The sequence below is a fragment of the Neofelis nebulosa genome, chromosome 12, assembly GCF_028018385.1.
Source record: "Neofelis nebulosa isolate mNeoNeb1 chromosome 12, mNeoNeb1.pri, whole genome shotgun sequence".
NCBI classification, from domain to species: Eukaryota; Metazoa; Chordata; class Mammalia; order Carnivora; family Felidae; genus Neofelis; species Neofelis nebulosa.
Genome location: NC_080793.1, coordinates 36772875 through 36798963, shown reverse-complemented (window position 1 = coordinate 36798963; position 26089 = coordinate 36772875). Strand labels below are relative to the sequence as shown.

The 26089-nt window shown below is 40.0% G+C and overlaps 1 protein-coding gene across 4 annotated transcripts in view; it reads right to left on the bottom strand.

Annotated features, from left to right (window-relative positions):
- The window catches only part of RNF38 (ring finger protein 38), a 131796-nt gene that overhangs the window by 33232 nt on the left and 72475 nt on the right, over positions 1-26089 (bottom strand). For 3 of the 4 annotated variants that reach the window (XM_058694906.1, XM_058694903.1, XM_058694905.1), the window contains one exon: positions 8692-8841. The exons of the other annotated variant lie outside the window; for it this stretch is intronic. In XM_058694906.1, coding sequence (XP_058550889.1) covers positions 8692-8841 — 150 coding nt within the window. The remainder of the gene's footprint in view (positions 1-8691; positions 8842-26089) is intronic. 4 annotated transcript variants of the gene reach the window in all.

Genomic DNA, 26089 nt, shown 5'->3' with positions numbered 1-26089 from the left:
TGCTGACAGCTCAGAGCCTGGAGTCTGCTGGGGATACTGTGTCTCCCTCTCTCTCTGCCCCCTCCCCTGCCCATGCTCTGTCTCTCAAAAATGAAAAATAAACGTTAAAATTTTTTTTTCTGAAAGGTAACCAGAGTCTAGAAAAAACAAAGATGAAAACAAATCCACTATCATTTTGTCACCTAAAGCATCCCTGGAGTAGAACAGGTAGAAGATTGTATCTTCTCCTCCATGGGCCAACATGCTACTTAGTCCTGAAATGACTGTAATAGACAGATACTCCTAACACTATGGAGACTGTTCACTGGTTTTCAATTTTATAATCAACCTAGACAAGGCGTGAAAGATCACCATTGTAGTTACAGAAAAAAATATGTAAGTACTGTAAACTTTGGTAAATTAAGTATAAAGACTTGTTTTGACAAAAGCATGGACTAAATGTAAAAATCCTAATAGAAACATCTAGAAATAATGGCTTAAATACAACAAAAATATTTTTTAAGTTTATTTATATTGAGAGAGATTGAGAGATCGAGAGAGAGCAAATGTGAAAGCGGGGAGGGGTAGCAGAGAGAGAGAGAGAGAGAGAGAGAGAGAGAGAGGGAGAGAGAATCCCAAGCAGGTCCATGCTGTCAGCACAGACCCAGACACAAGGCTCGAACCCATGAACTGAACCGTGAGATCATGACTGGAGCAAAATCAAGAGTCAGATGCTTAACCAGACTGAGCCACCCAGGTGTCCCAACAAAAATAGTTTTTAAATGTAACAATGAACTCAGAAAAAAAGGGAAACTACCAAGGACCAGAAACAAAGGGGGAAACCAAAAACCAGATTTGGTTTATCTTGGGGTGGGACACAGAAGCTATGGCCTTATCACTCACTGAACCCTGCAAAGAGCCAAAGTTTCCCAAGTACTATACTTGCAATAAAAGGGAAGACTAGTGGGGCGCCTGGGTGGCTCAGTCGGTTTTGAGTCTGACTTCGGCTCAGGTCATGATCTCATGGTTTGTGGGTTCAAGCCCCATGTCGGGCTCGGTGCTGACAGCTTGGAGCCTGGAGCGAGCTTCAGACTGTGTGTCTCCCTTTCTCTCTGCCCTTCCTTCGCTCATGCTCTCTTTCTCTCAAAAATAAATAAACATTTAAAAAAGAGCGGGGGGTGGGGGGGGAGACTAGAAAAAGCCCACTGGCATGGAGAATCAATAAGAAAACAGATCTACTCTGGACTGGACTGGAAATTGAAGAAGAGATTTATCCCCTGAGAATTCAAACCACAGGTTAGCTCCTCAACACCAAGTTTAGGGTTCAATTTTTTTTTATTACCCACAGAGGTTGCCTATGAGCCTCTAAGCTTAGAAATTAATATAGAAACTGGTCCAGAATTATGCTGCTACAAATTCTCTTGGCAGAGGTGAATGCACAGCAGAATCTGGAGGAATACTCCCCTGACCTTGGACAGTGGTTCTTCTACTTCTGCAAGTGTCAGCAACACCAGATTGTTCGGCCTGCTCTTCAGTCTCTGATTAAGAAATTTTGGGGGCGCCTGGGTGGCGCAGTCGGTTAAGCGTCCGACTTCAGCCAGGTCACGATCTCGCGGTCCGTGAGTTCGAGCCCCGCGTCAGGCTCTGGGCTGATGGCTCGGAGCCTGGAGCCTGTTTCCGATTCTGTGTCTCCCTCTCTCTCTGCCCCTCCCCCGTTCATGCTCTGTCTCTCTCTGTCCCAAAAATAAATAAAAAACGTTGAAAAAAAAAAATTAAAAAAAAAAAAGAAATTTTGGATCAGGGCCCAAGAATCTTCATTCGTAACACAATCTTGGGTGATGGTTGCTACTGCTGGTGTGGGACTACACTTTGAGAACTACCAAAACAAGTTAAGGGACTCTCTTAGCAAAAGTCCCGAAGGATAGACTCGCCATAAAAGAGAAATTTACTTTTTCAATTTTCAGTGGAAGAATTTCCCTTTTTTCCTTGTTGACTCTGTGCCAGTGGGCTGACTTTAGAAAGTTTCAGAAATTGATTCAAATGAGGCACAAGTACTGTCCGTTTTGGTACAGAATACTGGTGCAGATTTAGGGATCAAGGGAGGCAAGAGAGGGAAGAAAGGAAGAACAACAAAAGAAATCTAGCTTGCTAGCTTTTATACTTGGTATTAAACATCTGATAAAATGAATTACACCACTATTAATACCAAATCACCTTAAAATTTTTCTAAGTATTTATTTTTGACAGAGAGAAAGAAACGGAACACAAGTGGGGGAAGGGAAGAGAGAGAGGGAATCTGAAGCAGGCTCCAGGCTCAGAGCTGTCAACACAGAGCCCAACGTGGGGCTCAAAATCATGAACCACGAGATCATAAGTTGAGCTGAAGTAGGATGCTTAACAGACTGAGCCACCCAGGTGTCCCAACACCAAATCATCTTTATAACCAAAATATCATCATTAGAAGTGAAAACAACCCTGGAGACATAAAAATGCATTGCACGATTCCAAAAGCAAGTCTAAAGTCATTAAAATAAAAATGTTATGGTAAAAGAAATATGTACACACATGCAACACATATGCATGTATATATATACATATATAAAATACATATTCTTATATATCTTATATATTTATATATAATTATGTAAAAAGAAATGTTATCTAATAAAATTAAATTTATACATCTCAATCAACAAGTCTTGGAGATAAAGCGAGATCCTGTGGAGACCAACTTTTCCCAAAGTGGAAACAGATTCCAAGTTGTAGATAAAAACTGGAAACTGAAATGGCTTCTGACTTCAGCTACCAGTAGTGAGCCTCATGGACCTCCTTCTCAAAGTAGCAAGGTGGCAACTGGGAGGGGCCAGATAGGTGGGGGTAAAATTACACAATAATTTGGTCCTTTCCCTCCACTTATCATTCAAGACTATTCTTCATCTCTTACAAATAAGCACAGCATGACTTAGAGTCCCCATTTCAGAAATGCCTGGGTGGCTCAATTGGTTAAGTGTCCAACTCTTGATTTCGGCTCAGGTCATAACCTCATGGATTGGGAGTTCATGGAGCCTGCTTGGGGTTCTCTGTCTCTGCTCTCTGCCCCTCCCTCTCTTGCAAAAATAAACTTAAAAAAAAAAAAAAGAAAGAAAAGAATCCCTAATTCTCTTTTTAAACTCCCAGACTTTCTCTACTTGCCTTAACTATCTTTGGCAAAAGATAAAATTTCTCATTTCACAATTAAGAAATAAACGCTAAATTTAAATGGCCCAGACAGAGTAAACACTGAATTCCATTCATTTTACCTTTTTTTTTTTTTAATGTTTATTTATTTTTGAGAGAGAGAGAGCATGTGAGTAGGGGAGGGACAGAGAGAGAAGGAGACACAGAATCCCAAGCAGGCTCCAGGCTCTGAGCTGTCACCACAAAGCCCGATGCAGGGGCTCAAACTCACAAGCTGTGAGATCATGACCTGAGCCGAAGTCAGATGCTTAACCCGACTGAGCCACCCAGGCACCCCTGAATTCCATTCATTTTAATAGATGTGGAAGTACTTAAACTAAAACACTCCATATAAAGCAATTTGGTAATAAAGAATAACCATCAAGACAAGACTCTTGTTTTGTTTTTGCAAAGGAAGGATATAAGCAAGGAAAAGCAGGAAATTAACAATTCATATTTGAATCACACAATATGGCTTAAGAAAAGATCTCTAAATATTCTCATTTAATTTTCTACAATCTGAAGTCTTTGTTTAAACTACATCCAGATTAATGTGTTTCTATTAGTCAAGATGAACCAAAGACAACTGAATGATTACACTGCCCTTGAACTACGCAATGTATAGTCCTGTTTCACATAATTCACATTGGACTTCAATGTATAGCTCTGCTATTCCTCAGCTCAAAATATTTCAGAATAAAATCTAAACTCATAACCACACTACCAGTACATCTTCCTGGGATGTTATCTTATTTGTAGCTACAGAGGGGAAAGAGGCTTTGAATACTGTATTTTCAAAAGCATACATCAAAAAAAAAAAAAAAAAAAAATCAGAACTTTTGCTTTTTGATATTGTTCAAGTTAGTGTATTTTCATGAAATATGTGCAGTGAGTGCTTAGAAAGGGATTCTAGTCATATAGCATTGCAGTCCTATCATAATGAGTAGAATTCAATATTGTGTGAAAATGATGTTACTACCACTGGCCATAACTGCTAGTCCAGGAGTGGCTTCCTGGGTTTAGGGAGGCCTGAATGGCTAATTTTTTAAGAATATATTGATGACTTTATGTTCTATTTTTTTCTTAATGTTTAATCACACAAAACATCATTCATTGGTTCACAAAAACATTACCTTGATGGTGTAATTTGTTTTCAAATGTTAGTTCCACCAAAGCACTCGATTTTATGTATCATGAATCTGACTGTAATAATTTTAAGCTGTAAACACAAATCAATGGTTAAAATAAAAAATCTGAAGCATAAGTATGAAACCAATGAAAACAGAGAAGATAATAAGAACAATTTGAAATCAAGGGATCCCTCTGAGATAACCAGGTAGAGCTGTTCTGCAGACAGCTCAAGTCCAGAGACTAGAAATTTAAGGAGTTTTTGGTATACAGATAGATGGTAGGTTAATGAAGGTACAGACATGGACAAAATTTCCCCAAACAACTTATACAGTGAAAAGAAGGTCCAATATTGAACTCTAAAAAATATTTCATGCTGAGTAGTTCATGAGACAGTGGATGGAGTGTGGTGATAGAAGGCTCAGTGAAATGGAGCAAGGATTCAACTAAAAGGTCAAGCAAGATGGGGACTGAAAAACATCCACTGTGTTTAACAACAAGGAGCTCAGTGACATGGAGTTATTTCTTTGTAATAGGATTTAGCATCTATTATGGCATATTGCCCCTTACAACAATTTTCAAAAAAGGTTTTTTCCCTCTGTCTTTTCTTTGAAAATCTTTCTTATGAATTTAGAATAACTCTATAAGGTTTCTAAAATCATTAAAATTCTAATATTTTGGCTGGAATTTTTACTGTCTATAAATTTGTTGGAGAAGAGATTTTTTTTTTTTACAATAATTAGTCTTCTCTTTCAGAAACCTAGTCTATTTCTCTGTGTATCAATCATGAAAATTTCAATCACCTAATTCACTTTTGTAAATTTACAAAATAAAGTATCAGACAGCTATCATTAGGATACATGCATACACCCTTGAAACCAAGGGGTGTGCTAGACATGAAATCTAAGTTCCCTACAATGCATCTGTTTTATGAAAGCACGCTATCTACAATCACAATCAATGGATTGATTGATGGCACAGAAACTTAATTTTATTTTATTTTTTTTTAAAAATTTTTTTTCAACGTTTTTTTATTTATTTTTGGGACAGAGAGAGACAGAGCATGAACGGGGGAGGGGCAGAGAGAGAGGGAGACACAGAATCGGAAGCAGGCTCCAGGCTCTGAGCCATCGGCCCAGAGCCCGACGCGGGGCTCGAACTCACGGACCGCGAGATCGTGACCTGGCTGAAGTCGGACGCTTAACCGACTGCGCCACCCAGGCGCCCCAAGAAACTTAATTTTAAAACTGTAAGGGGCTGAGAGAGACAAGAGGGAGTTTTGGGGGAGATGAAAGTGTTCTATTGTCTTGTTTGAGATGGTGGTTCCACATCTGTATGTATTCATCCAAAGTCACAGACTTGTACACCAAAAGGGTGAATTTTACTGTATGTTAATTATACCTTAATTTTAAATTTCTAAAACTATAGGGAGTACCTTTGATTCTAATGTTAAATATAGACAAATTTTTATAGAGATGCAAATATGCCCACACATGTATGTTTCTTCTGTAAGAAAACTCAGACTGACAAATATACAAAGCCATCATTTTCACAGAAATTAAAATATCAGCTCAATATACACTGGGAAAGGGATACAAGAATATTCATGGCAACACTACTGCTTGTGATAACAGTAAAAAACTGTAAACTACTGGAAATGTCGATCAAAAAGAGAGGGAATAAACTACAGCATATTCATATAAATGAAACACTAAAAGAAAAATGAATCAACTACATACATGGCTACAAGCATCATTATGGATGAATCTCAAAATGACAAAATACAAAGTATGATAACATTTATATTAAGTTCAGAAAATAAACAGTGTAGTGATACTGTTTAAAGGATACTGCATGTGATGAAACCACACAGAGAAGCAAAGGGATACTAAACACAAAACTCAAGAGTTTTACCCAAGGCACAAGTATCAGACAGCAGGTAGATAGATGGAAGGTCATATGAAGACCTCGAAAGTATAGGGAATGGCTGACTTCTTAAGATGCATGGTGGGTTTTTTTTTTTAACTATACATGTGTCTGCTTTATACATTGTAACTTTCATATATGAATTATTTCATAATTTTAAAAATTAAAAGAGCATGCAAAATTTGAAAGATTTTGACTAAAACAAGCAAGTAAAAAAGGAGCAAAACACAAAAGTTTTTAATAAACAAGGACAGTGACAAAACTGCTAAAGAGTGGAGATGAAAAACAAATATAGCCCAAAACAGGATGAGATGTTTCTTAAAAGACAACTGGTGGTTGGAAACAAAGACCCAGGGGAATATCAAACACTTCTATGTCCTCTATGACCATCCCACTTACTAGATACATACTCAATCCCCATGTATGGAGTAGGAAAAATCAACAGTTCTTTTTTACTCCTACACAAGGCTGCAGGGAAAATGATGTCCTCCAAAAAGAGACTAGTTTCAGCTAAGATAAGGATACTTTAAGAAAAAAATGTAAGAGGTAGGTGAGTCTGTTTAAAATGGAGTGTTCCAAAGGGAAGGAAAAGTAAAAAAGCTAGGAGGGAAGGAACTTGGGGGAAAGCCAAGAAAACATAACACATTAAAAGAATAACTCTGAGAATAAGAAATGGGGAGATTTCTCCTTTTCACATGGAAACTAAATATTCTAGGGTTGAGAAAAGCAAAACTGGAACAAGAAATCACACCCAATTTTATTATCAGAATTAGTTGAAGGTCTCTGACAGTATCTCAAAGGGGATATGAGAAGGATTTACTTTGCTTCATGCAGAACAATGGTAGGCCAAAAAGTGGGCAGAGTTCCCTGGGAGCCAAGTATACTGAGGGCCTTGTTTTAAAGTTAGAAAAAAGATTTAAGTTTAGAGATATAAATAAAAATTTAACAATAATATCTTTCACCTTTCTGCAACACTCAAATGGAACTGGCTCTTTTTTGTTTCATTTTTAAAACGTGTTTAAATTTACTCCATTTGCCAGCAACTCCTTGAGTTTAAAGTTAATACTAACTTAATGCCTAGAGACACAAAGAAGTCTAGAAAACAAATTAAGTGTCATATAATTGTTTAGTGGTGGCAGTAGGGAAGGTACTAAGTCAATTTCTTCCTTAGCTATACTGGTTTGCTACTAAATATCAAGCTACTGCAGACCAACTGTATCAAGAACAGTATTCAATATGCCATTTAATTCAATACAGATAGCTATGTCTCTTAACATACTGTGTTGTGTTTACAGAAATACTTGTTGATTTCTACAGGTGGTATTGTTGTAGTAGAGACAAGAAATAGCAAAAGGTGAATTTAAGTCTCTGCTCTGCCAATAACTAGCTATGTAACAGGGCATCTCAGAGTTTTTCTGAGCCTATTTCTTCATCTAGAAAATCATCCACGACTGGTGTGTTGTTAGGAGGATTAAAAACAAAGGAGACAATACATGCAAAGCAGAGAACCTGGCACAAATTCCAAGGAATATCAGATTGCAGAGCCCTGGATCACCTACAAAGCTATTCTCAGAAATTTCATATCTTCAATTTAATGTATCACACAAGCATTTCTCTTTCAGAACTAGTCCTAAGCTCCAACCTACCACTTCCACACAAACAGAAAAATGGCTCTATCCAAAATCCAAGTTTTGATTAGCGATTCTCACTACCTCAGATTTATATACACATATACAAATACATACCTTGGCCCACAACCCTAAAACGCAGAAGCAATTCTACAACTAGTTTCCATTTGGTAATAAAAATACTGACTTCCATTATAAAACATGCTTCTCTAGCAGTAATGGATTGGAAATTTAGTAGCCAGTAATTTATTTGAGCACATCCTAGCAATCTTGTCAATAAACTAATGATATTCCTTGCCTTAATTTATTTTCATTTTACATATAACGAAAATTTTTAATCATATTTTATCCACAGGTTCAAAAGTGATAGAAGGTACGGAAACATGTTTTCTTTCTGAAATTTACATCACTATCAAACTCTAGGCAATAAACAAATAAGTAGTAATGACTTTAAAAAATATCTTGCATGCTTCCATTTTTCCATTCCTACACAATTTCACATATCTGTAATATCTTCTATTTTCCTATAGAATGTGGCCTATTAGCACAAGTGATTGATACCAAAAGATTAAAAAAAAAAAAAAGAATATTAAGTGGTCAAACAATAAACAGCAGCTCAAGAGAAGACAAACATTCTTCAGAAAAGCTGGCTAAGTTATATTGAAGAAGGCCTCTAAGAAGAATACTTATTCCCACATACAATAGAAAATAAGAAGAAGATATTGAGAATTTTGTTTCAAGCCTTCCTAAAAACAACCTAAAATGTATCGGTGACTTTCAGCCCTATGTAGGGAAAGGGTAAATATATAAGAACCTGGAAGAAAGCTTTGAAGTGAGCATCCTCTTGAACGGTAGTATTCTGATCACTTGGGAGGAGAGGGAACAGGCTCTGAAGTTTCACCCTTTCACAAATCACCTTGTTAGGATGGCCAGGTAGAGGTGCTGAATTGGCCCCGGGAGATATCTGGGAAAAAGAGGGAGAAGAAAAGGATAGTTCATGGCTAGCCGCACCAATGTGGAGAATCATGTCTATGAAGGACAGTCTGGGTTTTCTAAATATTTGTGTTAGCAGAGATTGGAAAGAAATTAAAAATTAATCTTAAACATCAAAACAAATATAAGGATGGCAAAGGTTGCCTCTGGCAATGGATCTCTCTTAAAAAAACTTTTTTAAAAGGCAAAACAGCACTGTTCAAAAATGCAAAACCTTTCCTGTGTTTCCCATATAACACCTATTAATAGCTTTTCTCTTGGTATTGATTCTAAAACCCTAAAGGACAGATAAGACTTCATGTTAAGAAAACCTGACATAAAATCATGTATCTTAAGTATAGAAAGATTAGTGTCCATCTGGACTAAGACTAATATTTTTTCATTCTATTTTTTAATTAACCTCCTATATGATCATGCAAAGAAGACGAGAGATTTCAGGACACTTGCAGCAAAACTTCTATAGTGACCATAGGTATACAAAAGAAGAGTCTGCAGACACCTCAGCTCTATTCAACACAAACCTAGCAACCTTCCTAAGAATAAAGGATATGATCACAAGACCCAAAGCAAATGACTGCATGTTTTAAATGCTTGGCTTGATTGTAGGTTAATTCCCTTCATCATATGTAAATATGCTCAAATCTGCAGCATTTTTAACCATGGACATCATGAGCATCACTTGTTCCACTGTGCTGTGGAGTGAACCACCTTTGGAAGTTAAGGTTTGTGAATGTGCTTATCCCTACATTGAAGAAGACCATGTGCTTCAGACCACGTGTCTGGTTTTCAGTTTCACTGCCTCATTCTTCCCTTACATATAAATGTCTATTCTGTGACAGGCACTAAACCAAGAAGATACACATGGTTTCCTACCTCCAAAAAGTATATGCTATGAAAAAGAAACAAAAGCAAATCACCGTACAATATACAGAGTATCATCTTTCTATGATACTGCTAGGCACTGGGTGCTACGGAGAGGTAACTGGCAAAAGACAGCAGTGTTGTCAAGAAAACGCAGAATGTTCAGTATGCTAGCCAGTACAGAAGTAACCAGAGAGGAAAGCAGAGACAGAGCATGAAGTAGCATGCTAATTATATTAATAATACTTCTATAATAACCTTCCTTAGCCCATTTTTTGTTCTGGTTTGCTATGAGCCTGGTAAACAGATAACCAGGCCTGTTCGTAAGACTAAAAGTGCTTCCAAACACCTTCCTAGGAGTAAAAGTGTATCACTTGAAGGCACTAACTTTACAATTCGCTACTGCTACCGCTACTGCTACTGCTACTGCTACTGCTACTGCTACTACTAAAATGTTTTGACATGAGCTAAAACTTGTCTCCGCACCACAAACATGAATGTGCCAATACTCTTTACCACTACGATGAGGTATGAAGTGCTGAATCAAGGAATATTTATGACTGCCTCCCCAAGTCAAGAGTTGTTAGGAAAGAAGATAAAACATGGATCCCACCCTCAAGGAGCTTACTGCAGTTAAAAAAAAAAAAAAGGATGCAAAGCAGCCAACTATAGGATAATGTATTAAATGCAATACGGGCAAAAATTAGAATAGAGGTAGGAGCCTTGAGTTTATCTGAAGACATATAAAAGATTTCATAGAAAGAAGTGTATTTCACATTCCTGACTCCTCAATCTAAGGATTTCACCACTTTAAAGCCATTCTCTTCTCAAAACAGTCTGTTCCTTTAAGTTTCATATTCTTTTTGCAATCTTCTTAAGCTTATAGTTTGCAAGGTACCTTTGAAGAGTGTTTTAATAAGCTCACTTGCCTTCAACTGTCATCCCTAAAGCAGTCTGCATGAGTAGCACTCTTATAGACTGCTAGTACAAGTAGCTAGCTTGGTCAACAGAAATCAGAGGGTCAGGTTTCCTCTCCTTAATTCTCTGTTTCTTTGAAAACTTAAGATTTCAGTCCTATACAAGTATAAAACCAACCAACCAACCAAACAAGAAACTGGCCAACCCTGACCCTTGTATTCATAAGTAAATAATTTTCAAGCATATTCCTCTTCTACCTATGACAATTTCCTTTGGTCAGAAGCTCCATGCCTATAAAGAGGGAGAACAAACAATATAATGGAGAAAAGGTATATTCAAATGCTGTAGTTTATATAGATCCAGGACCAAATAAGATGGGCATGAAACCAGGTGCACCCATCGGATAAGATAAAATCACACACAATTATTTTGTATGTCCACGTGAGGCAGAATTCTTAAGAAGGAAGGCCTCCAAGATTCCCACCTCTGGTACACATCTCCTGTACAATCCATTACTCCATGGTGTGTAGGCAGGACTGTAAATAGTGTGGATTTCATTTCCATGGTTAGGTTAAATTATATAACCTAATGATATGAACCCCTTCACAGAAGTGAAGGGATTTTCAAGTGAATTAAGATCCCAAGTCAGTTGATTTTAAATTAATCAAGGCAGGCCGGAGTTAGAGAAAGCTCTTAAAAGAAGAACTCTTCAAAAGAGATTCTCCTCCAAACCTGCAGACAACTGCTATGTTGCCAGAAGGCATATGAAGAGGGCAATGTGGCAGACAGGAGGGCACCCTCTAGGAGCTGAATCGTTCACCAGTTGACTGCTAACAAGAAAATGGGGGGACTTCAGTCCTACAATTACAAGAGCCGTACTGAACCAACAGCCACTGAGCTTCGGAGAGGATATCAAACCTCTGATGACATCATGGCACCAGCCAAGTAAGACTCTGAACAGAGGGCCCTGCAGCTAACCCATGATTCCTGACCCATGTACACCATGAGATAATAGATTTGTGTTTTAAACTACTAAATGTGAGGTAATTTGTTACATACAATAGAAAACTAACATGACATATATGTGTCAAATCGAAAGTGTTGTATACCTGAAGAAAGTTTCTTCTCCAGAATTTTAGCTGTATTAATTTGATGAAAGATACAAATTACGACATTTTTTTTTAATCTAAGCAATATAGCAGTTTTTAAAACTTCAATCTGGTAATAGCTAACTTCATGCTAGGAACTGAACTGGGGCTCTCTGATCTTTACACACTGCAAGTTAGGGTTAACCGACTTGCTTAAAGCCGCAGAGCCATAATTTGAAGCTAAGTCTATCTGGCTCTAAAGTTCATGCTCAATCCACTAAAACACCTTGTAATTTAAGGATTTTAAAAGTAACATCTTCTTTATAATCTAATTAGTAAAAAACTATTTCATAAAGTCTATTTAAAGTTATTTTAAGTATTCAAAAAGTAAATGTTTCCTTGTAGATTGTTTCTGACGTAACCTTCCACTACTTCCCTATACCTTCCTCATTCAAAATTACTTACGGTGTACTGTATCTGGAAGCAGATACAATTCTGTTTTTCTCTAGTCTGGCAACTGTTGAACATTACAAGGATACAGTAACTCAATCTTCTCTCAGGATGCAACCTATGTTTAAAAAGTCCTGCCAAGAAAACATCCCTGAGACCTGATTAATCTGCAACTCCCTATACTTCTCATCTTTAATGTTTGTTTACATGTAACTATATAACTAATTTACCCAGCAAACTAAGAAAGCACCTGTTTCAGAAAAGTCACAGAAAACAGTTTAACCTTTTAAGCACTAATACAACACTATTTTAGGCCATCTTGTTTTCTTTTTTTTTAATTTATTTTTTTTGAGACAGAGAGAGACAGAGCATGAACGGGGGAGGGTCAGAGAGAGAGGGAGACACAGAATCGGAAACAGGCTCCAGGCTCCGAGCCATCAGCCCGGAGCCTGACGCGGGGCTCGAACTCACGGACCGCGAGATCGTGACCTGGCTGAAGTCGGACGCTTAACCGACTGTGCCACCCAGGCGCCCCATAGGCCATCTTGTTTAATGTGGCCTTTCCCTGTGGGATAATATAACCCACAATTTAACATCTGTCTAGAACGGTGTAATTGTTATCAGTTATGATGCTAAAAATAACATAGGACTTAGGTCCAGATATTGTCCCATAACTTGCTTCCTCCAAAATCACCTCTGATGACAGCTTCCTTCTTCATTCATTTACATTTTTCTTATAAAGGTGTGGTAGAGGATATTCAGGTACAGGACTTCTAGGCCAGCATTAAAATAATCTACTTTCTTCAAAATAAATTGCTCAAAGGCCCAAATAGTCTTCTCCAAAACAGCTACATTACTCTCCAGAAACAAAACAAAACAAAACAAAAAAAAACTGTTCATTGTTACTAACAGCATACCACCTGGTCAAAAGGACTCAAATCACAGCCTAATAGAAGAAGAAGAAAAAAACCAAAACAAACAATAAAAAGTCAAGTGCTTAATGTTGACCCCACCAAGTCTTTTACTCCTTCCTCTAAGTCCAAGACTGGATACCTTAAAAATGAAAAAGTCAAATCCAAGTTATCTAAGAATCCACATATTCTCACAGCTGCCATGATGGCAAATGTTAATATCCTGGAAAGTAATCAGGTAGATTTTATCAACTATTTGAACAGTCTGAATCAGTAATCTTTCATCTGATAAATTCCCAGGTTATAATCTAAAATATGGGAATACCCCAAAATATGGGAAAAACCACATGCATACACATGTTCATCACAGTACAGCAACAATTTAAAAGGGAACTAGAAGTAACCTAAATGTTTAACAAATAAGTATTTGCTAAATAAAATAATGGTCTATATGCTTGCTGGTCTATTACACAGACTTTAGACCATTCAAGGACTGCTACTACCTACTGAGGGAAAGATCACTGCTATTTAGCACTGAAGCAATCTCTCTTTTTTTTTTTAATGTTTGTTTATGGGGTTGGGGGGAGAGCAAGCGAGCGAGCAAGGGCAGGAGCAGGGGAGCGAGCAGGGGAGCGGCAGAGAGAGAGGGAGAGAAAAAATCCCAAGCAGGCTCCACACTGTGTGTCAATGCAGAGACATGCTGGGCTTGTTCTCACATTCTCATGAGATCATGACCTCAGCTGAAACGGAGTTGGATGCTTAACTGACTGAGGCACCCAGGCACCCCTGGGGCAATCATTTTTTAAAACTATTATTTTTATTCTTGAGTTAAGGCAAACAACAAACTGGGTTCATGTCTTTCTGGGAGCACAACAGAACCAGGGTTACTGAAAATAGCTGAAAGGCTCCACCATTCTTTCCCTACCCCCACAGTCCCATAAGTTACTCGGAAGAGGGTGGATGTACATGTAACTAAGGAGGTCTCTAACCATTACATCTTTTGAGAAGGCGTTCATAAAGGTTAGGGAAAATAAGAGTTACATTTTTTTTTTTTTTTGAGCTACATATTATTTTAAATAAAAGTTCTTTTCTGGGGTGTCTGGTGTCTCAGTCGGTTAAGCATCTGACTCTTGGTCTAGATTATCAGGTCATGATCTCACAGTTTGTGAGTTCGAGCCCTGTATCAGGCTCTGTGATGACAGTGCAGAACCTGCTTGGGATATTCTCTCCCTCTCTTTCTCCCCTTCCCCACTCACGTGAGTGTGTGCTCTCTCTAAATAAATAAATAAACTTTTAAAAAAAAGTTATTTTCTTTTCCTTCCACATCCAGATTTGCCTGCCCAAGGATTATTCTCCCAGCAAGGAAGTACATCTAAAATAATTTTATTTAGGCTGGTAACCTCTTAGAGCACTGTTCTAAAGTGCCTCTTCAAGATTTCTAAGAATTACATAGATTTGGAAAGTATCCAGACCATGACCAGTCCAAATCAATACAAAAAGTTTATGTATGTAAATACATAACTATTTGAAAAAAAGTGTGTATAGGATCACTGTAATTCTTAAATAAAATTCATAATTAATTCAAATATTTATAGCAGGCCTACTATGTGCTACATGCTGTGAATACATGGGGAAAAATTATTCTTGCCCTCCAAGACTCAGTCTAGTGAGGGGCAATTCAAGAGGAACTAAATAGGGCCCCTCTAACATAGAGTGAGAAGGTGCTGACATCCTTAAAAAAGGAACATGAAAAGATACAGAATGTGAGGAAAAACGAGACTGTGTAGATGGCCCCTCTTCCTCTTTTTGCTCAAATTCTCACTTGTTAATTTACTATACAGAGTTGAAGCATTTGCTTGATCTCCTCCAGACAAGGTAGTCACTTGAATTTAACATTTGCTGAATGAAGTAGACCAAAACTACATTCAAATGTGTTTACAATCTTTATGCTCCCTCCAGAGAAAAATAAAACAAGCTATGAGTTAACCAAAGTAAAACAGAAGTGAAAACACAGGTCTGATATATGTAGTTAAAAGGAAAATAACCAAAACTATTTAGTAGACCCTGACACTACCCACAAACCAGCACAGCGAATTACAAACTGAAGGTGGCTAAACAAAGCTGGGACTGGGACAGCACAAACAGAGAAATAGATGTAACAGACTGGAAGTAGAAGACAAAGATAATCTTGACCAATGAACTTTCCATACAGACCAATCATTTGAGATTTTTGAGGATTTCTCACCCATACTTCCCACCACAACCTTGAAATAAAGTAAAAATGAGCACAAATAGTCTGGTAATGTAACTAAAAGGTTCATCCAAAGCTGTTGGCAGAGAGACAATAGACCTACACTCCACATTATGATGCTAACAGATTCAGTTATGTCTAATTATATGCCATCTTATATCCACCTTCCTCAAAAGTCAGGTCGCTCTAGTAAATTCTGAACATTTACTCAGATTAATATTTGCAACCTTCAGTTCAGCGATAAAAACAGAATGAGTATATAAACCTCGACAAGTACAGAAACAGAAATTACCTTCTAGAATCACAGAAGATATCAGAGGTGGAGGGACCATAGCCAACGTTTAAATCCAACTTTCATATTTTACAGATGAGGCCCTGGGGCCCACATGGCCAGTTTGTGGCGAAATTTTTTTAACTATAGCCTCTAAAGTCTACCAAATCTCTTAGAGATAAGTCTTACAGAAAAATTAAAGAAATCAGCTTAAAACTGAACTCATGTAATGAAATGATTTAAGGTTTAGTATGCTTTCAAAAAGTGAAACATATTATGCCAGTAAGTTTACAAACTAGCAAGAACTGGAGAAAGAAGAGTGTGTGAAGAGATACAATGCTCATTTAAAAATCCAGTTAGTAATTTCATATTCCGACTGCAAGTATGTCCCAATATATAAATTATATACAAATATATTTATTTACATTTATATATATTTATATACTATATACATTTTTATATATTTATAAAAAATAATATATATACAAAATTTGGTCTGTATTGTTACTTCTATATAAATCCCATCTATTCGTATGGGCAGTGTTTTCCGAAGACAATTTTACTTTCATCCCAACTGTCCTTAGATTTTTATTAAGTTTTGATTATACAAAAACGGAGAATGGATTGTTTTTTAATTGGAGCCCAGTTACCAGGGCTGCTTCCTATTTAAAGGAATTGAAATATTAACAATAGTACCTGTAATCAAGGCCAAACAAGATCCCAAAAGGCTTGCAATTTTAAAGTAACAAACCAATTGTGTTTGAGTTGCATACACTTAAATTTTCAAAGTGTGCCACGTAAGAGAAGGCAATTCATATGATGCCAGCAATGATACACGTTGAAGTGTTCATTTCTATTTATGGCGGAAGAATTAGCATACCCAACTTTTGTGGCACAAAGAAAAAGCTGTGTCTTTTACAAGTCCTACACAACGCAAACAAAAACTTTATTTTCTTTGGCCCTCGATAATTTGGGAAATTCCTGGTTCAAAACCACCCTCTCTCATTCTTCAGCCCTGAAAGAACTTCCATCCCCTGAGAACAAAACGCAGCCTGTCCAGAAACCCGCAGCGGCAGAAGGACGCGAAAGGACCCTTCCGAACGGGTTCCGCGTTCTGCTGGGTGACATCATTTCACCTGCGCCTCGGCAAAACGGGGGGGAGCGAGGCCATCTGCCAGGCGGCGGCGGGCCGGCGTTCCCGTTGGCTGCACCCACACCTCCTCGCCGCCGCCACGGGAACAAAGAGCGCCGGGCCGCCCGGCCGCGCCCGCCAAGCACCGGGCAACCACACCTCCTCCTGGTTGCCGGGAACGGCCCCGCAGGCTCCCTACGGCCTACGGCTCGGGCCCGGCCCGCCCTCACGCGGGAACCAACGGCCGGGCGGCCAGTACCTGCGAGGGGAAGCTCCGCCCTGCGGGGCTGCTCCCGCGGCTCCGCGCTGGGCCGCCGCCTCCTATTGTGACCGCTCGCCCAGCCAGCGGCCAGCTCGCCAGCTCCGCCGTCCCCGGGCCTCCTCACCCCCGGAACCCGGGATCCGACCGAGGCGCTGTCACGGCGCTTCCTTCCTCCCGGCACCATCACACGGGCCGCGCCAGAAAGCAGCTGCACGCTCGGAGCTGACAGAGTCGGCTAACGCCTCGGGGGCTCCATCTTCCCGGCCCCCCGGCCCTAATTGCCGGGGCCGCGACACCGTCCCGCCCGCCGCACCCCACCTCGGTGCTCACGAACACGGCGTGCCGCGCGCCGGCGCACTACCCTCCGCTGCGCGCGCAGGCGACGCCCCTCACCGCCAGGCCGCAGGATGCGCGAGCACGCGGCACTCCCACTTCTCTGGTTTGGGTCGCCGCCCTCCTCTCCACCCAGTCCCCTTACAGGAACGAACCTAGCGAGCCCAAAGCGCGAAACCGCCAGACGCTCCGCCCCTTTCCCCCAAGGCTCGACTCCGCGCGCCGAGCCCCCTTTGTTTCCACCCCGCGGGGGAGGGGGCGGGGCGGCACTGCGCGCGTCCGGGCGCGCGACTGGGACTAGTTCCGGCAACAGAGCCCGTCGCACGGCGTCCCTGCGCAGCCCGGCCCAGCCCGCATCTCTAGCCGCGCGCTCAGCAAGGCCCAAGCTACCGAACGCGACCCTGGGGTCGGCCCTGTCTCTCAAAACGTACACATCTTCTCACTCTACAGTATGGCTGCTGGTCCCTGCCTCCTCCCTCCTCCAGAACTGAGCAAACAGTAACTGACCTCACTCAATTCGAAATATGTATTCATGTGACCCGAGAAGTAGAATTTTTATTGATGCAAAAGGAGGTGATTAGACCAAGGTATCTCACAAAGAAGCAAGCAGGTTGGAAACTTTAAACCTGACAGTTATTCAGACGCTGCTAAGGATGGGAAATGAAGAGGTACAAAGACCACAGCCGACATGGTGCTTGTCCTGATCACCTTCAGGATCTAAAAGGGAAGAAATATATTCCATAAAAGCACAATAAATTCAAGAAAAGGACAGTCAAGTAGTATTGGAGGCGAGGAGGGCTGTCAAGGGGACATCATGCAAGAAGTGGTCTTTAAGCAGATAGGAATTAGATGATGCCTTCAAGGATGGTGATCACATTTTAGGGTAGTCCAATCAGTAAAAAAAAAAACAAAAAAAACAAAAAAAAAAAACCCCAAAAAACAAAACTCAGGTTCTAGTTCTTCTAGAGTTACCCTCCACCAGTCTCCTTCCTGCTCCGGGCCTCAGCTGCCTCTAGCAGAAAATTAAGGAATCAGACTAAACTGATGTTCCAGGATCCTCTGAATTTCTACCTATGATTAACACTATATGGTAATTATTTGTGTACATTTATCTCCCATGTCTGACTGAGCACTGGTTCTGTAACCCCATGGTCCAAACCTACAGCCTGAAATACAACAGCAAGTGCTTAGCAACTCTGAATTAAAGTTCCAGCAATAAATCACAAGCTTTTACAATTCCTGGACAAAGAGAAGCTAGAAGGATATAACAGGCTCCAATAAACACATCCCCTCCCGCAGCCCCATACCCCCATTATGTAGTCCTGTTACCTAGCTGACTCTTCCTCCCCAACACTGTCAGTCTTCCAAAGCAGGCAGTTTGGAAATGATTACATCCAAACTGTAAAGTTTTTTTTTTTATTTTTTTCTTCATTTCATAACAAGAGTCATAAATCCCATCCACACCTTTAGATGCATCCAATGCAATCTGTTCCTAACTTGTGAGTCACTCACAATTCCCAGTCTACTGCTGTAGACTCATCTAGCATTACAGATCTTCCAGCAGAACCTCAGCTGCACAAGCTTCCTTACATAATCCAGACCCTCTTGAAACCACTTTTCTTGTATACTTGGATATTGGCTCCGTGATGATAGGAGGAAAAAAAGAAAAAAAATGGGAAACGGAAGGGAAATTACCATTTGAGAACTCTCTAATCTTAAAAGCCAGATTCCTCAAGTGCTAAATTCCAGCAGCAAAAATCAATTACAGTCCTCCAGGGTTTCCACCCTTTAAAGCTCCTGTGAATCCCCCTGGACCTCAGCCAATCCTTTGTGAGGCAAACTCCACAAGAAATCTTCTCATGGTTATGATCTTAGCTACCTGGGCCCCTAGGACTTAACCCAAGAAGTCTGCCCAGATGTAAACAGTAATCCCACAAGTCAAGGTTGGATAGTTTGATATTTGTACTGTAACTTTTTCTCTAGTTTTCTTCACCAGAAAATCTAGTATCTTTCTAATAAACACCCAATCAGTGGGATAGGCTTTAAACTGGGCCACTTTTGACCTACTAATGTGGCAGGTGGTAAATTGTAAGAGAGCAATTGCTCAACCCCAGTCTTCCTAAAATTTTATTTGGTGTCTGTTCAAAAAGGTACAAAGCCTTCTTGGAAGGGTGTCCAATACAACTTTCTGTGATAGATATGGCCAATATCTGCACCATCCAAAAGAAGGCCACATGTGGCTACTGAGCACTCAAAATGAGGCTAGTGTATCTAATGAATCTATCAGAATCAGTTTAAATAGCCACATGTGGCTAGGGATAGCACAGCACTTGTAGACAAAGTAATTGATTGCAGCAAGAGCTTTTTGAGACTTCTGACTCCCAAAATTGCTCTTTAAAATCAATTTTTACAACATAGGAAAAAACTGAATGACTGCTAAAAACTTCTTCCTGAAGTACTCAAGTAATTTAAGTCCCCTCACTTTTAAAATAAAACTATACCGAGGCTCAGTCAGTTAAGCGTCTGACTTCAGCTCAGGTCATGATCTCACGATTCATGGGTTCAAGCCCTAGGTAGGGCTCTGTGCTGACGGCTCAGAACCTGGATCCTGCTTCTAATTCTGTGGCTCCCTCTCTCTCTGTCCCTCCCCTGCTCGTGCTCTGTCTCTCAAAAATAAACATTTTTTTAAAATAATAAAATAATAAAATATTTTCAATAATGCTTTATATTTTCTGTACAAGTCTTACATATTTTTGTTCTTTGATTTATTCCAGGTTTTGTATATAATTACTAATTCTAAAAATATGATATAATTATATACATGTATATTATATAATTATATAGCTATAATATATAATTACATATAATTAATTCTAATAGTTTAGCATAATCTTTTTGAATTTTCTATATATATAATCCTGTTGGCAGAAAATAATGACCATTTAATTTCTTTTTTTCAAATACATTTTTCCTTTTGTCTTGTCTTACTGCACTGGCTAGGACCTCTAGTACAGTGCTAAATAGAAACAATGAGAATAGGCATTTTTATCTAATTCCCAAACTAGAAAACTTCCAACATTTCACCACTAAGTATGATGTTTGCAGTAGGTTTTTGCAGATCCCTATAGCAATTAAAAGAGTTCTCTTTTATTTCTAAATTGTTAAAAGTTTATTATAAAGGGATGTTTAATTTTATCAAAATTTCCTGCATGAGGTAATCATATAATTTTTCTGTTAATATGTGAATTACATCGGGGCACTTGGGTGGCTCAGCCGGTTAAGTGTCCGACTTCAGCTCAGGACATGATCTCATGATTAGTGCGATGGAGCCCCACATCGGGCTCTGTGCTGACCGCTCAGAGCCTGGAGCCTGCTTTAGATTCTGTGTTTCCCTTTCTCTCTGCCCCTCCTCCGCTCACAGTCTCTCTCTCTCAAAAATAAACGTTAAAAAAAATTTTTTTTTTAAATATATGAACTATATTCACTGGATTTGTTTTGTTGTTGTTGTTGTTGTTGTAAAGATACATTTTTTGAAGTTTATTTATTTTGAGAGAGAGAGAGAGTGAGCTGAGGAGGGCAGAGAAACAGAGACAGAGAGAGAGAATCCCAAGAGGCTCCACACTGCCAGTATGGAGAGTCCAGGGCTCAAACTCATGAACCTCGAGATCATGACCTGAGTCAAAGTCTAGAGTCAGGCACTTAACCTAGTGAGCCACCCAGGTGCCCTGACACTGACTGGTTTTGGATATTAAACCAATTTTGCATTCCTAATAAAATCCTGTCTTATTTATTACCCTTATTATATATTGTTGGATTTGTTTTGCTAACATGTTGATTAGGATTTTTACATCTATGTTTTGTTTTGTTTTGTTCTGAGGGAGACAGGAGGAGAGAAATGTTTTTAAAATTTTTTTAAATGTTTATTTATTTTTGAGAGAGAGAGAGAGAGCACGCAAGCAGGGGAGGGGCAGAGGGAGAATCCTGAGCAGGCTCCTCGATCCATGTAGAGCTTGATCCCATGACGGTGAGATCATGAACTGAGCCAAAATCAAGAGTCAGATGCTTAACAGACTAAGCCCCCAGGTGCCCCAACATCTGTGCTCTTAAATGAAATTAGCTGTTATTTTCCATTTTTATAATGTCCTCATCAAGTTTTTTTACAAAGATTATGCTAGCCTTAGAAATTAATGGGGGGGGGGGAGCGGGGGGGCACCAGGGTGGCTCAGCTGGTTAAGTGTCTGACTTTTGCTCAGGTCACAATCTCCTGGTTTATGACTTCAAGCCCCACACTAGGCTCTCTGCTGTCAGCACAGAGCCTATTTCAGATCCTCTGTCTCTCTCTCCTGCTTGTTCTCTCTTGATAAGATAAGATAAGATAAGATAAGATAAGATAAGATAAGATAAGATAAGAGAAGATAGAAATTAATTGGGGATGGGATGCTTGGATGACTCAGTCAGTTAAGCGCCCAACTCTGGGTCTCTGCTCAGGCCATGATCTCACGGTTCACAGGACTGAGCCCTGGGTCAGACTCTGCTAGCAGCAGTGGAGCCTGCTTGAGATTCTCTCCCTCTCTCTCTCTCTCTCTCTCTCTCTCTCTCTCTCTCTCTGCCCTTCCCCTGCATGCACACGCTCTCTCTCTCAATTAAATAAAAACATTTTTTAAAAAAAAGAAATGAATCGGGGAATGTTTTCTCTTTCTCTACTCTGTAGTTTCTGTAAGACTGAGGTTACAGATTAATTCTTTAATTGGTAGAATTTGCTGGTTAGCCAACTGAACTTGGAATTAAATTTCTTGTCAGAGTTGCAGTCTTTCCCTTATTATTTTTTTAAAGATTTTATTTTGGGGGCACCTGGATGCCTCAGTCGGTTGGACGTTCAACTTCGGCTCAGGTCATGATCTCGTTGATCCTGATTTCAAGCCCTGAGTCGGGCTCTGTGCTGTCAGCTCAGAGCCTGGAGCCTGTTTCGGATTATGTGTCTCTCTCCCTCTCTCTTCCTCCCTCTCCCTCTCCCTCCTTCTCTCTCTCTCTCTCTCTCTCTCTCTCTCCCCCGCTTCCCTGCTTGTGCTCTCTCTCTCAAAAATAAACATTAAAAAAAAATTTTCAATAAAGATTTTATTAAGTAATCTCTACACCCAACGTGGGGCTCAAACTCACAACCCTGAGATCAAGAGTCACATGCTCCACCAACTGAGCCAGCCAGGTGCCTGTCTTTTCCTTATTTTTTTTTTTTAAGTTTATTAATTTTGAGAGAGAGAGACACAGAGAGGCAGAGGGAGGGAGGGAGGGAGAGAGGGAGAGAGGGAGAGGGGGAGAGGGAGAGAGGGAGAGAGGGAGAGAGGGAGAGAGGGAGAGAGGGAGAGAAAGAGAAAGAGACAGAGAGAATCCCAAGCAGTCTCTGTGCTGTTAGCGCAGAGCCCTACTCTAGGCTCGATCTCACAACCTGTTGAGATCATGGCCTGAACTGAAATCAAGAGTCGTCCGACACTTAACCAACCAAGTCAACCAGGCTCCCTTTTCCTTACTTTTTACAAAGGAGGAACAATATAATCTTAGGATACATGTAAGGAAGATCTCATACTGAAACTCACAAACTGCTTCTAGAAAACTAACTTCTAATCTTGTGAATATGAAGGGTTCTACTGCTGAAAATACACTTTCTAGCACACAGCATAAACAATAACCATAAATAAATTATACAAAAGTGACAAACAGTCTGCCAAACAGTAAATATAAAATTTCATTTGGTTCTAAATTTTGCATTTCTAAGACATCACAGACTTATCTAAACAAGATGATTATCTGAAGGACCTTTATAGGAGAGCTGACTCTGAGGCTATGGTCTTTCTTTGACACTTTTTTCACAATACCTTCCAGTATTTACTAAATGTCTCTTTCCCCCATGAAACTGTAAACTCCTCAAGAGCAGGTCCCATTTCTCTTTTGTTTGTTGTCACTGATGTCCATATTTGGAGAATGTTGGCTAGTAAAGAACACACAAAAAAGGAGAGGCATCTCTTATTTTAAGGTGTTCAAACGCATGATTCAAGAGCTGCAGATTAAAAATCACTTGTCCGGAGCGCCTGGGTGGCGCAGTCGGTTAAGCGTCCGACTTCAGCCAGGTCACGATCTCGCGGTCCGTGAGTTCGAGCCCCGCGTCAGGCTCCGGGCTGATGGCTTGGAGCCTGGAGCCTGTTTCCGATTCTGTGTCTCCCTCTCTCTCTGACCCTCCCCCGTTCATGCTCTGTCTCTCTCTGTCCCAAAAAAAATAAATAAAAAACGTTGAAAAAAAAAATAAAATAAAAAAATAAAAATCACTTGTCCAGATGCTGAAGAACCACTCACGTAAAGAAAAAACATCAGAGGGAAAAAAAATGGTATACACTTTTGGGACGTGCCAAAGAAGGTGTTGGGTAGAGAATGGCCTTCCTGTTGGGAGTCCATGACCTTTATAATGAAGAGGCAGTTTCCCACTGTTAACACTGTCAGGAATAGGGTTGTGCTGTCATCACATCCACTGCCAAGTCTCCTGATTGTAACCTCACCCCAATCCCAACCACTACTGCTGAATTAGTGGCCTCTATTCTGTGCTCTAACATAGCATTAATCATTTGGCTATGCAAATATGTATTCACTTGAGTCTTCTGGGCATTCGACAGAGAACTCCTTGAAGCCAAGGACTAAGTCTCACTGACTCTGGCAAGGGTTCTAGCATATGGCAAGCACTCAGTAGGTTCCAAATTAATGATATGTGATATTTCATAGCAGTGGTAATTCCAGTGTGTTTCTCAATAGGCAAATTCCCAAGAAGAAATGAGACACAAAAAGCAGAATGGATAATAAAAGAAGAACAAGGAGACCAAAAAGAATTTCAAACTTTCCTCAAGTTAGCTCTGCTCACCCTCCTCCCTAAACGTTTCCCTCCCTCCACCAAAACCAGCTGAAAGGACCTAATAAGATGAAGCTACGTAGTGGAAAGGTGTATTGGCCTAGCACTATTCAGGCTATACATTATCTATAACCATGACAAGATGTGATCTAATGCAAAACATCAGAATAAGCATTTTCACCCACAAGTGTTACCACCTATCAGAGTGGAAAGGTTATTTATCAGCAGCTGCCAGCTATAGTTGCTAAAGACCAGAAAGGGGCAGCAAATGCACACCCAAACCCAATTCTACTGAAAGCCTCCCATAATGTAGCCAGCTTTAGGATGGAAGAGTAGGCAGACTGCTCTTCCCACGGTACAGGTGTGAGATGCCAGGGACTAAACCATGACAGTTCTTAAGGCAGTGAAGATGAGAAGTGCTAAAGCAGAACCAGGTGAAAGGCCATCAGCCAGAAAGGAGTTCAAGATGGTTGAATAAAGAAACCCGAGTGGGTTGAATAAAGAAACCCAAGCTAGTCAGAAAGTGGAAAAAATAGAGACCCACATCAAATCAGAAATGGAGAGGCAAGGGTGCAAATAAAGCACACACTGCACATCATGGCATATTTAATCTCTGGAGCAGGACAAATGAGAAAGAGCGGACTCTGAGGCATGACGTGCCTTAACGCACACCCTTTGAAGCAGAGATCTTAAAGGTACCTTGCTCATTCTGATCTGGTAAACAGGGAGCATCTTGGGAGCAATTCTAATTGCTATGACTCTCATTCTAAACCACTCCAGTGGCTCAATCTCAGGGCAAATCATACGCCAATACAATACTTTTAAAATATCCATTGGACAGGCAATGAAAAGAGTTAACCACATACAGATCTAGGTTGTTCAACAAAGCCTGTTAATTTTACTGTTAAGGATAAACCATCTCTTCTTTTTTTTCCTCTTTTTTAAAGTTTGAGAGAAAGAGAGGGGGAGGTAGGGAGAGGGGGAATAAGCACAAGCAGGGCAGGGGCAGAGAAAGAGGGAGAAAGAGGATCCCAAGCAGACTCTGTGCTGTCAGTGTGGATCCTGACTCGGAACTGAACTCACTAATGGTGAGATCATGACATGAGCCACAATCAAGAGTTGGACACTTAACTGACTGAGCCACCCAGGCACCCCAGGGATGAACCATCTCTTATTTGTAACATTAAGTACTACACTTAGGTTTTTTTCATTGTTTTGATGTTATAAAGATAAAATGAATTCTCTCATACATATATATAGTTTGGGCTGCATTTGAAAATATCTCCTTAAGGGAGCCTGGGTGGCTCAATTTGTTAGACGTCCGACTTTGGCTCAGGTCATGATCTCATAGTTTATGGGCTTGAGCCCTGTGTCGGGTTCTGTGCTGACAGCTCAGAGCCTGGAGCCTGCTTCAGATTCTGTGTCTCCCTCTCTCTCTGCCCCTCCCCCACTCATGCTGTCTGTCTCTCTCTCTCTCTCTCTCTCTCAAAAGTAAACATAAAAAAAAAATTAGACACTAACATAAAATATGACCCAAAAAGCCAGTGAGCATGGGCTACACTTATATAAGTGCTTCAAGAAAATAAACGAATTATAGTATAAGCACTTGTTAAGAAACAGAAAAGCACAGACAACTAGCTCCTTCACTTTGAGGAAGACAATGAAAAAGTAGTTGCTGAAAAGGGACATGAGAATGATTGAGATGCAAGAAACATGAGAATGTTTTCTACACAGATCAGAACACAGGAATATCTTGTAATTTCCACCATATTTGATGGAAAACAGAATTTCCTGTAGGGAATTCCTGGTGGGTCTCATGTGACTGCATAGTTGATACCCTGCTCTGGATCATG